The sequence below is a fragment of the Cervus canadensis genome, chromosome 4 (genome assembly GCF_019320065.1).
Source record: "Cervus canadensis isolate Bull #8, Minnesota chromosome 4, ASM1932006v1, whole genome shotgun sequence".
Classification (NCBI taxonomy): domain Eukaryota; kingdom Metazoa; phylum Chordata; class Mammalia; order Artiodactyla; family Cervidae; genus Cervus; species Cervus canadensis.
In genome coordinates this window covers 91,662,631-91,677,456 of record NC_057389.1, presented here as the reverse complement: position 1 = coordinate 91,677,456, position 14,826 = coordinate 91,662,631, and the positions used below count along the sequence as shown (strand labels likewise).

Here is a 14,826-nt window from a genome sequence, read left to right as displayed (position 1 = left end):
TTTTGCAAGACTCTAGGACAGCATCACTTTAAACATTGCCTCTGCCCCATGTTTCTTCTCTTGGTTCTCTATGTGTATATGAGACCTTCTCACCATGTCTCAGGTGATTCTTATACTCTTTTTTCTGTATTTTTCCATCTTTTTTCTCCCAATTAATTGCATAATTTTTACATTTTCTCCTTATTCGTCTCCCAGTTTCAATCTTCTTGACACTATATCTAATCTGAATATCTTAAAACTACAAATTGGTAGTTCCTTTTCATTGCCCATCCAACATTCCCTCCCCGATTTTGTAAAATTTCAGTGCTAGAGTTTCATGTTGCTTATTTTTTATTTCAGTTCTCTGAAATTTGTTCCCTCTTTTTCCTTGAACATGTTAAATGTAAGTCTGATCACTTTCAGTATCTGGAGGATAAGTGGTAAATGTATTTCTGCTCTTTCTTCTCTTGGTTTTTGGTTCTTTGTTCTATCTCTTGGTGTGCCTGGTCCTTAAGTGTCAGAACGAAAAATTATAGATGCTCTGGAGGATAATTTTCTTTCCAAGGATTTGTTTTTCTTCAGGCAGGTAGCCATAAGGACGTAGCACCTTGGTCCTGTGAAGCATTTAAGATATTTGGAGGCTGCTCTTTAACTCGACTTTGTTGCCATAGTGCCTGGCTTCCCTGTAAGGCAGCAGTTCTCAAACATTTTCAACCCGGGACCCTTTTATATTCATAAAAATGTAGGATCTCAAAGAACTTTTGTAAATGTGTGTTACATATACATATATATATAAAATTTTGTTTCTTTAATTCTTGGCTGTGCTGGGTCTTCATTGCTGTGGCCTGTCTTTGGCTGTGGAGAGCACGGGGCACTCCAGCTGCGGTGCGTGGGCTTCTCGTTGCAGTGGCCTCTCTTGTTGCGGGGCACTGGCTCTAGGTCACTTGGGCTTCAGGAGTGGCGCACAGGCTTTAGTTGCCCCACAGCATGTGGAATCTTCCCAGACCAGGGATCAAACCTGTGTCCCTGCATTGGCAGGTGGATTCTTAGCCACTGGACCACTAGGAAAGTCCTAAATATGTGTTGTATTGACTGATATACTGCCAATATCTATTGGTGTTAAAAACTAAACTCAAAAGAAACTTAAGAATGTACATTAAAGGATGACAGTAAAACCCATTAAATGTTAATATAAATGGCATTTTTTGAAAAGAAAACTATTTTCTAAAACTTTCCAGCAAGAATTAGTGTCATTTGAAATTTTCCAGTCTCTTTAGTGTCTGGCTTAGCAGAAGACAGTTCTGCTTCTTTTGTTGTTGTTACTGGATTCTGCTTCTGCATTCAATCTGTTATGGTATCATAGGTGAGTGAATGAATGAAAAGGACAGAAAACACCATAGAGTTATCATGAATGTCGTTTTGACCTTGAGGGAGCTCTGGAAGGGACCATTTTGGAGAACTACTGTTTCAGGGCAGTCTTCATGGTCTTAGTGAGCCTGGTGGTTCATAGGGCCCCTGTCCTAGCCTCCCAGTTCCAATATGGTGCTGAACTATATTTACATAAAAAAATTAAAAATCGTATTAAAAAAAAGATAGCTTCATTTAAAAAAGAAATCTTATTTCTATTTTAATGGGGCAGTAAATACATTTGTTCAATCAGCCATCTTTAGTCAGTATTTTTTTTAAAGAAGTCTGCTTATTTAATGTAATTATTTGGCTGAGTGGCATGGTCTGAGGGATCTTGGTTCCCTGACCAGGGATTGAACCTGTGAGCTCTGCAGTGAAAATGTGGAGTCTAAACCACTGGACCTGCGGAGAAGTCCCTTTGCTTTAGCTTTTTAATCTCATAGAAGCATCTTTCTGCTTGGTTCCCTGCCTCCATCCCACACATAGCTCAAGAACTGGCAAATGCCAAGAACTAAAATCACATGTGCAGTGTCCACCTCGAATCTCCACATTTCCCTTTTATTTAGCATCTTGGCCCCTTGAGTCCTAGCTGCCTCAGTAATCCCAAGTTCCCATTTGGCTTTCCCCACACAGGGAGGCCTCTGAAGGGCCCCACCCAAGGGGAAGGGCACATGTCGAAAAGCACCTCTCCTCTCTCTAAGGTCTTGGCCCCAAAGCTATGGCTGCTGTGGTTGCTCTCCAGTGATTTCAGACACTGTTTTTTTTTTCATTCAGTTCATATAGTTCTTGGCAGTCTGACATGCAGTCTCCGTCATAGCTGTGAGTGGATGTCAGCATAGTTCCCACTTGATTTTTGTGAACTTGCTTAACAATTTATCTTGGAGATCTTTCCCCATCTATTCTTTTCATCCTTTTTCACATGTGTGATCTTTTACTGTTGGGCCATCACTAGTTTAACTTTCAGGGTGTTTCTACTCTTGGCAATTTGTAATTATGGGTAGAAGTTTTGTACTTGTGCACATAGATTTGTAGGTTACAATCCCTGAAGTGGAACTGCCAAGTCTTTCATGCAGATGAATAGTTGTCATTTTGAGAGCTGTCACCTAATTGCCCTCCATTGTGTTAGACCAGTTCCTCCTCCCCCCAGCAAGGCTGAGAAGGGCAAACTGCAAACTGGTTTGAGCCAAATGGCCTAGAGGCTGCAGCCAGACTCAGGAAGAGGGGCGGGCGTCCCCCTCTCCTCACAGCCCCTGTGCCTGAAGCCAGGTCACTCCTCTGCTCTCTCCCAGGACACATTTGACATCCGGATCCTGATGGCCAAGTCTGTCAAGTACACGGTGAACTTCTTAGAAGCCAAAGAAGGAGATTTGCACAGGTACCGGCAGCCCTCCACCCCTGGCACCCCGTCCTCCTGGGCTCAACTCCTTCTGGAGGTCAGGGTCACTGCCGGCTCCCTTGGGCAGAACCCTGCTTCCCAGGCCCAGTGGGCCGGGGCCCCCACACCCAACACCCACACACCCCTCTCCTGTCCCAGAAGCCCTGGTTCAGCTTCCCCAGAAATCACTGCCCTTTGCCTTACAGGATAGAAATCCCATTCAAGTTCCACATGCTGCATTCTGGGCTGGTTCACGGTCTGGCTTTCTGGTTTGATGTCGCTTTCATCGGCTCTATGTGAGTGCAACCGAGCAGAGCAGGGGGCCCCCCCACTCCAGCCCCAGGTGGTGACTCCAGGCCTGGCTGGCTCACATGATGCCCTGGGGGCTGGGAGGGCCTGACTCAACTCCGCTGGATGCTACTGCTCCTTGCAGAAGGCGGTGGGCTCTGGCCTTTGAGCAATAGACTATTGGCTGGGGGCGGGGGGGGGGGGGGTAATACCCTGTTCAAAGTGACTGTTCTTCGGGGGACCTGATTGTGTTTCTTGGCGTGTATGTCAGGGCGAGTGGGCGTAGGTAGAACTTCCTGGACAGCCAGCCTGTCTGCACTCCAGGGGACCCCTGGATGGCAGGGGCCGGGGTAGGGGGTAGGTGCCTGGGGAGAGCTCATAGTGCACAAGGTGGGGGTCTAGCCCAGTCAAGGACATGCCTGTCCCTGCTTGGCAGAATGACCGTGTGGCTGTCTACGGCCCCGACGGAGCCCCTGACCCACTGGTACCAAGTCCGGTGCCTGTTCCAGTCGCCACTGTTCGCCAAGGCCGGGGACACGCTCTCAGGGACATGTCTGCTTATTGCCAACAAAAGGTGGGAGCAGCCACCGGGGGCTGGGGGGCATCAGGGGCTCAGTCCCTCCAGGCAGCCAGCTCACGGCCACCCTCCCTGTCCCCGCAGACAGAGCTACGACATCAGTATTGTGGCCCAGGTAGACCAGACAGGCTCCAAGTCCAGCAACCTCCTGGACCTGAAAAACCCATTCTTCAGGTAGGACGGGCCCTCAGCCTGCATGGGGGGCGCCTTCCTCGCCCGCTGCCCCTCGCCCTGCCCACGGGCCGTCTCTGCCGCAGATACACAGGCACGACGCCCTCCCCCCCGCCTGGCTCCCACTACACTTCCCCCTCGGAGAACATGTGGAACGCCGGCAGCACCTACAACCTCAGCAGTGGGATGGCCGTGGCCGGTGAGCAGCCTGCTTGTGCGTGGGGTGGGGGTGGGGTCAGGGCCCTTCCCTGGCCCGCTGCCGGTGCTGGCCCCTCGAGCTCTCCTGCCCTGACCTCTCCGTCCCCGTGCAGGAATGCCGACCGCCTACGACCTGAGCAGTGTTATTGCCGGAGGCTCCAGTGTGGGCCACAACAACCTGATTCCTCTAGGTGAGCCCCCAGGACTTCGGGCCTTCTGCCTCACCACCTTTGCTTCTTCCCCGGGGGCTGAGCTCACCCCCCCAAACTGCCTCTCCACCTTGCTCTGCGGGCGCCACACCCACCCTCCCCACGAGTGTGAGCGCCCACCGCGCCGGGGACGTGGGCCAGGCAGGCTGGGGGCGGTGACGCCATCTCCTTTCCTTCCTTCCTTCTTCCTGCTGTGCAGCCAACACGGGGATTGTCAATCACACCCACTCCCGGATGGGCTCCATAATGAGCACGGGGATTGTCCAAGGTAACAGTGGGCGGGGGTCGCAGGGCCCCGCGGGTGTGCGTGTGCCCGGGCGCCCGCCTGCCCTCTGGCCTGTGCTCTTTCTCTCTGACTCTGCCATGGGCCCGGGTGGGCAAGGGGACAGAGGCGGCCCCTTAGTGCCCACCCCCTGCCCCACAGGGTCCTCCGGCGCCCAGGGCAGCAGTGGCGGCAGCTCCAGCGCCCACTATGCGGTCAACAGCCAGTTCACCATGGGCGGCCCCGCCATCTCCATGGCCTCACCCATGTCCATCCCGACCAACACCATGCACTACGGGAGCTAGGCCCCTGCGTGGAAGGACTGACAGCACCAGGAAACCAAATGAAGACCCCCCGGGCGGCTCTCACCCCTGTACTGGAGAAACCCACACCCGGCACAGCCCTCTTTGCTACGGGAACTTGAACACTTTTTTACACGACGTTGCCGCCGCCGCCCCCACCCCACTGCCCACCCACATCTTGGCCCCAAGCGCGTGTCGCTGCCATATTTTACACACGATCATGTCGTGGGAGCTCTGTGCCCCCCCCCCCCCCCCCCCCCCTACCCCGGCCCTCTCCACCCTGACCTGGGTTTGACATCTTCTGTAACAGGCGTGTCCGGGCCTGACAGCTGCAGGCCTGGCGGGGAGGGAGAGGGGCAGTGGCTGCCCCGCCTGGTCCCTTGGGCCGGTCCCCTGTCTGTCTCCAGCAGGGAAGGCAGTCCTGGCCCCTTCCTGGAGGGGCCTCCCCTTCAACTACCAGGCCTTGGTCACCACAGGCGTGACATGCTGCTTTTTTTAATTTTATTTTTTTATGAAAAGAACCAGTGTCAATCCACAGACCCTCTGAGAAATCAGGCCGGCCGGGCCGAGCCAGCAGCCCCTCTCCCCAGCTCAGAGTCTCAGTGGCGAGGGGCGGCCCTGCCGAGTCTTCAGGATGGGGTGGGGCCGGGCCTCCGGAGCCCAGGGAGCCCCTCGGCCCTCTCCCACCAAAGGGTTCACCTCACACTTGAATGTACAACCCAGCCGGCTGTCGGGAAGGCCCTCCGTCCTCAGCCCCTGCCTCTTGCTGCTGTCCTGTCCCTGAGCCCCTGCAGGCCCCGCCGCCACCTGCACCCAGAGCTAGAATGGGTGGCCTGGGGGCCCTGGGCCTGGAGGGAAGGGTCAGCGTCAGCCGCTTGGGGCAGACGCAGAAACCTCAAGGGTCTGTCGTGGAAGGCGTCCTTTTTCCTTGTAGCTAACGTTAGGCCTGTGTACCCCCTTCAGTATTTGTAGATGCTCCTCCTGTCCCTCCTACTCTGACGGCATTCTGGTCCCTCCCCAGCCTGGGAAGGGGCCTTGCAGGGACCTCTCCAAAAAAAAAAAAAAAGGAAAGAAAAGGAAAAAAATAAAAATAAAAAAACCCACGGAAATATATGTTTCAGCACAGGCAGTTTTCTTCTAATTGTGCCCCCCCGTTTCTAACAACCCCAGACTTGGATGTGGCGGAGCTCAGGCTCAGCTCAAGGCCCGCTCTCTGGGTGCCCCAGGAAGAGCAGGTGCGGCCCAGGCTGGGGAGGCCCCCGGGGGCGATGGCCGCCCTGGAAGCTCCCTGCTCTGTCCCTCTCCCGCCTTTATATAAATTCTCTGAATCACCTTTGCATAGAAAATAAAAGTGTTTGCTTTGTAAGAAAAGTCTGGAAAGTAGCGAAATGATCTCGAGGTTTCAGGGGAGCCTTTAGTCACCATCTCTTGGGCCTGAAAGAGAGAAAGTGAGAAGTGGCCCTGTGGCTTCTAACCTTGGTGGGGGTGGGGGGCAGTTGGAGCTGGAGACCCTGCCCCCAGCCACAGCTGGGGACAGTACCTCACCTGCGGGCTCAGCCTTCCTAGGCTGCCACGGACCTCGGTAGGGTGGGTGGCAACATTGTGGCTGGAGGCTGAGAGGTAGCTTGGTGGGGAGATGCCATGGGCTCTGGAGGCAGCGGCTGGAAGAAATAAAACTGATCCAAGAGCCCTGGGTCAGCATCAGAGCCGGCAAGCCAAGTCCCGCACCGAGCCCAGCCGGTGAGCACCCAGCCCAGTACCTTGCAGCCCATGGCCAGGAGGGCGTGGAGCAGCACCACCACCGAGAGCAGCACCCCAGCTGCCAAGCGGGTGTCCTCGCGGACAACGGGCCAGAGGGTAAACACCAGGCCGGCGGCTGACAGGGCTAGGGCCAGGGCCCCGAAGAGCCACTGCAGCCACGGGACAGGGATGAGCCACAGGACCTGCGGGTAACACAGGCAGCTGGCTAGCAGGTCGTCCCTGTGGCGCCCGGGCCCCACCCATCCCCGGGCCCCACTCACCACGGTGGGGATGAAGACGAAGAGGGAGTAGCCGTAGACGCACACGGTCTCCAGGAAGGTGTAAAGCCCCATGCGCTCCCGGACACCCTTGCGCCACCGCAGGAAGCCCCACAGCGCCAGCGGCACCAGCCACGCGTAGCAGTAGATGGTGATGCTGGCCACGGTCACTGCGGGACAATCAGGTTTTCACTCCCGGGCCCCATGGGACCCCCAGCCCTGCCAGCTTCCAGGCCTTGCCCATGTCACTTGCCTTTGTGGAACTGGGGGCTGTAGTGGATGGACGGGTCCCTCCTCTGGGCCAGCACCAGGGTCAGGTTGCCAGTGATGGCCAAGACGAAGGCCAGCGTGGCACAGATCCAGAAGGGGCCTGTAGGTGGAGCACGGTCAGGGCCCCAGGGTGGGCACCCCCAGGACTAGTGTCCTGCCCCATCTGGTCCCAGCCTCTTTCCAAGCTCCAGGCTGCCCCCACCCCCAACGCTCCCTTGATATGGTGTCACACTGGTGACAGACTAGCAGCTGAATCCAGCCTTCATCCCTCATCTCTCTTGGCCTTTCAATGGCCTTTGACATAGCTGATCCCCCTCCATCTGGAAACACGCTCCATGTGGTTCCCATGATTTTACGCTCTTGCTTTTGTCTCATCTCATCCTCAGCCTCTTTGACAGGGATCCCTGAGCTCTTTAACAATGAGGGGCCCACCTGAGCCAGTTCGCAAACCTCCTCTGTGTTCATTCACCCCCTTTGTGAGCTCGTCCAACCTCAGGGTCTTCTGTCATCTCTGTGCCCACAACCCCCAGTGTCCCAAGTCTGGGCCTCTGCCCTGAACCTGGGGCTTCTAGTCAATGTTCCATTCCACCTAGCATGCCCACTCTTTCCCTTAGAATCTTCTCACCTTTTCCCATTGATAAATGGAATTCCCTCTTTCTGGGGAAATTGTTAGTCACTCAGTCGTGTCCAAGTCTGTGACCCCATGGACTGTAGCTGTCCATGGAATTCTCCAGTGAGAATACTGGAGTGGGTTGTCATTCCCTTCTCCAGGGGATCTTCCCAACCCAGGGATTGAACCCTGGTTTCCTGCATTGCAGGCAGATTCTTTACCATCTGAGCCACCAGGGAAGTTCCCGCTTTCTCAGAGTCCAGGCAAAAGCGGGGGAGCATCCTTGTCACCTCTCCTTCCACCCCATGTCAAGTGGGTCAGCACACCCTGTTGGCTCCATCTTCCACATTTGCCAGGATCTAACCCCCACTCTCTACCCCACCAGGCCAGGCCCATGATCCCGCACGCGACTCCTCCCTGGTCCTCCAGCTTCTGCCCTTGCCCTCCACAGGGCCTGCAGCACCCAAGGGCACTTAGCTAAGATCTCTTCTCAGCAAAGCATAGGAGGCCCATGTGATCTGACCGGTCACCTCTGGGGCCTGCTGGCAGCTCATTCCAGTGCAATGACAGTGCTGCCCCGCAGTGCAAGCCTGTTTCCGCCACATGCCTCTTCTGTGATATTCTTTCCCTGGGTCTCACCACCCTCAACCCCGACACCAACAAGGCTCACTCCCTCACCCTCCTCAGAGGGGCCTTCCCTGAGCAACCCACACAACACAGCTGCTCCCACCCTCTAAACCCTCTGCTTCTCTTCCCAGCCCTGCAGCTCTCTGCAGCCTCGCTTGGCCCTGTCTGCATGAACAGAGCGTACATTTCAATTCTACCTGAGTGACTCTGCTTTTGTGCTTAGCTGTATACCGGGGCCTGGCCCTCTGTCAACATGTGTCGCATCAATAATTGAATGAACTCAACGCACGACCTCACTCACCATACAGGTCTGGCCGATTCCGCAGGCGGTGCCGTACAAAGTTGTGGCCGGGTCGGGGCAGCAGTGAGCCTTTGATCCGGTCCAGGACCTGGGGGGCAAGGCCAGGACCTAGGACAGAAGCCCATCTGGGGCTCCTCACTACCCACAAAGGAAAGAGGGTCACCCTCCTTAGGGGTTCCTTCCCTGCTGACCTCCCACCTCCTCTCTCCATGTTCTCATTTCTCTCCTGTGGTCTGGAGCCCCTCACCCTGGGCAGCCTCTACTCACTACCCCAGTGTCCCCCCACTCTGAAGGATGCTTAAGGGCCTGCCATCTTTTTCTTAGCTTCCCCCTCCTCTCTGCTTGACTGCCCTGGACTCCCCTGCTCTCCACCACCTCCTGCCGCCAATAAGAACGGTCAACAAGTCCTGGGTAATCTCCTTCCCCCATCTCTGCCAACATGTTCCCTACTCCACAACGCTGGTTTATTACCATCTCCCACCCTGGCCTCTAATTTCATGTTACTCAGTCCTTTCTTGCTCTGAACCCTTCCATGACTCCCCAGCACCTTTAGGAGAAAACCCACACCCCTTAGTATAGCTCATGAGACCCTTGGTGATCTGGCCTCTCTGCCTGGCCCCCGCCTCACTCTCCAGACTGAGAGGCAGCCTCCGCAGTGGTGGTTGCCTCCTCTCACCTCTCGTCCGCTGCCTATGCTGTTCCCCGTGCCTGGAACATACTTATGCTTCCCTCCACTCGAAGTCTACCTGCTTGTCTTAAGTTTCAGCAAATCTGTCGCCTTCTCCAGGGGGGCTTTCCTTGTCCACCATGTCACGTGCGTTCCCGTGTTCCCAAGAATCCCACTCAATCCTCATCCATGCAGTGCACACAGTCATGTCCACCAGCCTGGGTGGGAGCTGTTCTCCCATGTGCCTATTGCCAGCATGGCCCAGGGCCTGGTGCACAGTAAGTTCCCAGTGAAGAGTGGCTGGACCCCATCCCACCAGCTTCCCCGGTCTGACCTGTGAGGTGTCCACATCGAAGAAGCTCTGATAGTAGCCAAAGGTCCAGAAACCAGGCTGCGGCTTCTCCTCCTGTAGGAGCTGCACAGTGCAGATTTCAGTGCTGGGGGTGCGGGGGTGGGGGTGGGGGTGGGCGCGCCGGAGGGAGGGTAGGAGGGACAAGACAGAGGCAGGGCCCAGGGACTTCTGGGACTCACCTCAGTCTTGTCGCTCTCCTCTACCTCATCCTCAGCTCCATAACTGCTGCCTGAGTCCATGGCCACAGCCACGTGCCCCTTAGGGCCCAGCTGATCACTTCTGGCGGTGGTCTCATTCGGGGTCTGGGCCAGCAGATTAGTAGCTTCCTCGAACTCTGTCGAGAAGGAATATGGAACACAGGTGTATTTGGGAGTCGAGGCAACCTCGCTTCGCCCACAGCTCATCTGGGGAGACTGGCGTGCTGCAGTCCATGGGGTCGCAAAGAGTCAGGCATGACTTAGTGACTGAACGACATCTGGGAGCCAAGAGTAACCACCCCCTCCTCGGTATTCCCCCCAGCCCAGAGTTTCCTCAACTGTGGTGAGTGGGAAGGAGGCGTGTCCCCTCCTTCCTAACACAGGCCCACAATGAGGGCTGGCTCAGGGATGGCGCAGAGGCTCAGATTTGTGGTCCGAGTTTAAGGCGGGCGCGGTGCCGATGCAGGAGATGCAGGAGATCCGGGTTTGATACTTGGATTGGTAAGACTCCCTGGAGGAGGGCATGGCAACCCACTCCAGTATTCTTGCTGGGAGAATGCCATGGACAGAGGAACCTGGCCGGCTACAGTCCATGGGGTCGCAAAGAGTCAGACACGACTGAGCGACTACGCACGCACGGGTTAGGAGTTTAGGAATGGGTTTCATGTCTGTGGCTGTTCACAGCTGACTGGGGTTCGGGTTAGATCTGAGCTGCAACCTCGATGGGAGGTTTCGGCCAGTGGAGGAAACAGGATTCGGGCCGGGTCGCGGCTGCACTCACCGTGGAAGGCCAGCTCGTCAGCCGCTGCCATGGTCTCTCAGGGTCGTCTCCGCATCCCTCTGAGGATAGAGGCCAATCAGACTCGCTCTCGACACCAGTCAGCGCCCCTCCTGGACGCGAGCCTCAACCCCAAGCCTGGCCTGGCGGCTACAGCACCCACCGAAACGTGAACTCGCCTCTAATGCCCCACAGGTGTACCCACGCCCCCCTTACCTGAAGCGATCTCAACCGGCGGGTCACGGACTCTCTGCGCCTGCGCGACCCGCCTACCCGCCGCAGATGACCCACTCAGATCGGACAGCAACATCCGGCGTCGGTCCGTCTGCTATCCTTTTCCGATGGGGAACAACTTCCGGTAATGTTGACGCTTGCGCAGAAGAGATGCTCCGGGCCTTCTGTTTCGTGTGGTTGGTGTTTCTTTTCAGGGAGTGGACGCCCAGCCGGAAGACAATGGCGGCTGCCGCTCTGAAGAGATTTTGGTCCCGAAGCCGTAGAGAGGCGGGTGACGCTGCAGCCGCAAAGCCCGGCGTGTGGGGGCGGTTGGGTGAGTAGCGGCGGGAGGCGGCGGGGTGGGTGGCTTCAGCGGCCGGGCGGCTGTCAATGCTCTTTTCTCCCCTCAGGCGCTTGGGCCCGCTCGCTACTCCAAGATTACGCCGAGGCGTGCAAGGACGCGGCGGCGGCGGCGCGGGCCCGGCCCGGGAGGGCGGCCGTGTACTTGGGGCTGCTGGGTGGCGCGGCGGCCTGTTGCTCCCTGGCACCGAGCGAGGCAGCCTTCGAGGAGGCGCTGCTCGACGCGTCGGGGACCCTCCTGCTGCTGGCGCCCGCCACTCGCAACCGCGACTCGGAGGCGTTCGTGCAGCGGCTTCTCTGGCTGCGGGGTCGCGGCTGCCTGCGCCACGTGAGCCTGGGCCTCTGCTCGCTGGTGTACGAGGCACCCTTCGACGCCCAGGCCAGCCTCTACCAGGCTCGCTGTCGCTACCTGCAGCCCCGCTGGACCGACTTCCCGGACCGGATTCTGGATGTGGGCTTCGTAGGCCGCTGGTGGGTGCTGGGGGCCCGGATGCGCGACTGCGACATCAACGACGACGAGTTCCTGCACCTGCCGGCTCACCTGCGCATCGTCGGACCCCACCAGCTGCACTCGGAGGCCAATGAGCGGCTCTTCGAAGAGAAGTACAAGCCCGTGGTGCTCACCGACGACCAGGTGGACCAGGCGCTGTGGGAGGACCAGGTCTTGCAGAAGGAGAAGAAGGACCAGCTTGCCCTGAGCCAGGCTGACTCTCTGCTGTCGTCGGAGGTCGCGAGATGAAACTCAGACCCCCCTGGGTCCCGACCGGGCTCCCGGACCCCGCAGAATGCTGGCCCGGGAATGTGCACTTGGTGCGTGTGAGCCTCAAACGCAGAGTGATGGAAGTAAATTATTTGCAGCGTTCTCCCCCTGGGTTTTCACAAAATCGGGGGCCTACCTCTCACCTGTTGGCTGTGAGCAGACGGCTCATTGAGAGCTTCCCTGGTCTAGGAGTTGGGGAGAGCAGAGAGACGTGCCATGTCGTGTTTATCACTGCCAGAGTTGGTAAGGAACATTAGACGGAAATAAGCCTTTTTCACTGGGCTTCGCGGTTCTCCTGACTAGGGTAACTTGCAGCTTTTCGTCTTAAAATTTGAACTAAAAGGTTTATTCCATGAGTGACATATATTTTTAAATTCAGTTTTAAGTAATTGTAGTCTCAGAGGAAACTGGAGCAGTAATAGAGACGTTCTGTGTAAAGGTTCACCCGGCTTCCAGCAACTGGTAACATTTCACACTGTCCTTATTGTTCCGTTGCTACCTTGAGTGGGACTCTTTTGCAACTCCATGGACTGGAGCCCACAAGGCTCCTCTGTGGGATTTCTCAGGCAAGAATATTGGAGTGGGTTGCCATTTCCTTTCAACAACCTTGAAAATACAGAATTATTGGGAAAGGAATATGTTAGTGTCTATAGCTGGGTTGAAATCATACTTTTAAAACTAATGTTACAAGAGTGAGACTGCCTCTGTCACTGATGTGGCCTGTGACTAGTTAATAAACCAGGAGATGAAACACCCATCTTTGTTGTTACATTGTGTTTATCTGTTTTGCTGTTAAGTTTTGGTACTTGGACCTTCCCTTCATACTGTGGAATGCATTGGACACATGGTAATGTTTATATCCTTATTTGGGGGCAGAGGAGCATCTTTAAGCCAGCATGTCCATTTTACAAAGGAAAAATTTTGTTATTTTTCCAGAGCTGTGGCAGACTCATGATTGAAACTAACTCCTAACCCTGTGACTTAATCCTCAAACTCATGGTGTTATCTTTGACCCTAATAATATGCTACCAGAAACGAATGTATATTGTTATCACTAGCCATAAATAAAACCTAAATACAAAAATAAGTGAATATAAACAAAAAGCAATGAAAACAAAAGAGAAATGATATTATAAATTGTAATCCTATACCATTACCTGCTGAAGGCTCTGGACCTGAGTCCTGTTGTCTTTGTTCAAGAGAAATTAACCAACAGCAGGGAAAGTTTTGAGATACGCTGGTATCAAAATGAGACTTGCTCTTTACCATGATCATGAAGTATTTTAAAAAAAAGAGACTTTTCTGGTGGTCTAGTGCTCAAGACTCCCAAGTTTCCACTGCAGGGGGCACAGGTTCCATTCCTGGTCGGGGAACTAAGATCCTGTGTACCTCAAGGCATGGCCAAAATTATAAAAATTTTTAAAAAGTGTTAAGAGGATTGCACATCGTCATTGAGTGGGTTATTAAATGACACACAAAGCCAGGGAGTCCTACCATATTTGCTCCCTGCTCCGGTAGCTCTGGTGTCCTGAATTTGTTGTGAGGCATGTGGACTAGAGCAGTTAGATTTGACAGGAGCCTGAATGTTCTTCATGCTCAGCACCTTAGAGTATACAGAGACCTCCAGAGGATGGTCCAGGTCCCTTTGTTCACTGTTAAGCTTCCAGTATCCCTCAGTGCTCAGCCCAGTGTGGGCCCCAGCAAATGTTATACTAGACATGCCCATTATAGGTGGGAGTTGGTGTGATCCTACTAGGGAGGGGGAAGCAGACCGGGGACTTGGCTCCCCATCCTTTTCCCAGTCCAGAGTAAGAGACCTTCAGATCTCAACCCTGCCCAGGGCCTAAATAGCAAAGTGACATACTGTATCCATTTGCATAAGGGCAGTAGAATCTGAGGAAGAAGAAGTGGGTTTTGAGGGAATTCCTGTCGATCCAATGGTTAGGACTCAGCTTTCACTGCAGGGGTGTAGGTTCAGTCCCTGCTCAGGAAATTAAAATCTCACAAGCCACACAGTGCAGCAAAAAAAAAAAAAAAAAAAACCACCAAGGTTTGAATCTCAGCTTTTGCACTTAACCAGCTGTGCGATTGACTTGGGCCACAGCAATTAGGCAAGAAGTTAAAGGTATCGAAGTTGGAAACGAAGTATTTACAGGTGACAAGATGATGTATATAGAAAAACTACCAAAAAAATTGTTTGAATAAATTCATTAAAGTTGCAGGATATAAAGAAAGATGTGTCTTGGAGAAATTAAGAAAACCATCCCATTTATGATTGCAGCAGAAAGAATAAAATATCTAGGAATGCTTTCAACCAAGGAGGTGAAAGACCTGTATAAGACATTGAAGAAAGAAATTTTTTTTTTCTCTTTTTGGCTCTACTGGGTCTTTACTGTGGTTCGTGGGCTTCTCTAGTTGTGGGCTCCAGAGTGCATAGGCTCAAAAATTGCGGGTTGAGGGCTTAGTTGCCCCAGGCATGTGGAATCTTAGTTCCCTGATGAGGGATCCAATCTGCATTCCCTGCATTGGAAGACAGAGTCTTTCCCCCCCCCCCCAACAGAGTCTTTTTTAAAAAATTAATTTATTTTAAATAGAGGATAATTATGTTACAATACTGTGATGGTTTTTGCCATACAACAAGAATGTTCAGACTACCGCACAATTGCACTCATCTCACATGCTAGCAAAGTAATACTCAAAATTCTACAAGCCAAGTTTCAACAGTACATGAACTGTGAACTTCCAGATGTTCAAGCTGGATTTAGATAAGGCAGAGGAACCAGAGATCAAATTGCCAACATCTGTTGGATGATTGAAAAAGCAAGAGAGTTCCAGAAAAACATCTGCTTTATTGACTATGCAAAAGCCTTTGACTGGATCACAACAAACTGGAAAATTCTTAAAG

The 14,826-nt window shown here is 54.0% G+C and overlaps 3 protein-coding genes across 6 annotated transcripts in view; 2 read left to right on the top strand and 1 right to left on the bottom strand.

Annotated features, from left to right (window-relative positions):
- CARM1 (coactivator associated arginine methyltransferase 1) overlaps positions 1-6,139 on the top strand; it is a 42,234-nt gene extending 36,095 nt beyond the window's left edge. Inside the window, exons 9-16 of one of the 4 annotated variants that reach the window (XM_043466617.1) lie at positions 2,676-2,761; positions 2,968-3,057; positions 3,486-3,623; positions 3,711-3,800; positions 3,884-3,996; positions 4,109-4,186; positions 4,404-4,472; positions 4,629-6,139. In XM_043466617.1, coding sequence (XP_043322552.1) covers positions 2,676-2,761; positions 2,968-3,057; positions 3,486-3,623; positions 3,711-3,800; positions 3,884-3,996; positions 4,109-4,186; positions 4,404-4,472; positions 4,629-4,771 — 807 coding nt within the window. In that variant the 3' untranslated portion in view covers positions 4,772-6,139. Of the gene's footprint in view, positions 1-2,675; positions 2,762-2,967; positions 3,058-3,485; positions 3,624-3,710; positions 3,801-3,883; positions 3,997-4,108; positions 4,187-4,403 lie in introns of all 4 variants that reach the window. The other 3 variants (XM_043466616.1, XM_043466619.1, XM_043466618.1) reach the window with 3 other exon arrangements.
- On the bottom strand, positions 5,253-10,940 carry YIPF2 (Yip1 domain family member 2). The gene is made up of 10 exons (XM_043466622.1): positions 10,805-10,940; positions 10,592-10,650; positions 9,793-9,947; positions 9,596-9,676; positions 8,595-8,682; positions 7,040-7,156; positions 6,790-6,956; positions 6,529-6,711; positions 6,314-6,444; positions 5,253-6,202 (listed from the first exon to the last, which is right to left on the bottom strand). The coding sequence occupies exons 2-9, from the start codon at positions 10,620-10,622 to the stop codon at positions 6,331-6,333; spliced, it is 936 nt and encodes a 311-aa protein (XP_043322557.1). The 5' UTR covers positions 10,623-10,650; positions 10,805-10,940; the 3' UTR covers positions 5,253-6,202; positions 6,314-6,330.
- A 12-nt stretch (positions 10,941-10,952) lies between these two features.
- TIMM29 (translocase of inner mitochondrial membrane 29) lies at positions 10,953-12,678 on the top strand. The gene is made up of 2 exons (XM_043466621.1): positions 10,953-11,135; positions 11,212-12,678. Exons 1-2 carry the CDS (start codon positions 10,973-10,975, stop codon positions 11,898-11,900), a joined length of 852 nt encoding a protein of 283 aa, XP_043322556.1. The 5' UTR covers positions 10,953-10,972; the 3' UTR covers positions 11,901-12,678.
- Positions 12,679-14,826: the final 2,148 nt, after the last annotated feature.

Coding starts and splice junctions, on each gene's coding strand:
- TIMM29 (XM_043466621.1), top strand. CDS start 10,973: ATGCTCCGGGCCTTCTGTTTCGTGTGGTTGGTGTTTCTTTTCAGGGAG. Junction 11,136..11,211: donor CGGCGTGTGGGGGCGGTTGG/GTGAGTAGCGGC, acceptor TTCTCCCCTCAG/GCGCTTGGGCCCGCTCGCTA.
- YIPF2 (XM_043466622.1), bottom strand. CDS start 10,622: ATGGCAGCGGCTGACGAGCTGGCCTTCCACG. Junction 8,683..9,595: donor TCGATGTGGACACCTCACAG/GTCAGACCGGGG, acceptor CTTGCCCCCCAG/GTCCTGGACCGGATCAAAGG. Junction 7,157..8,594: donor GAATCGGCCAGACCTGTATG/GTGAGTGAGGTC, acceptor CTCCACCTACAG/GCCCCTTCTGGATCTGTGCC.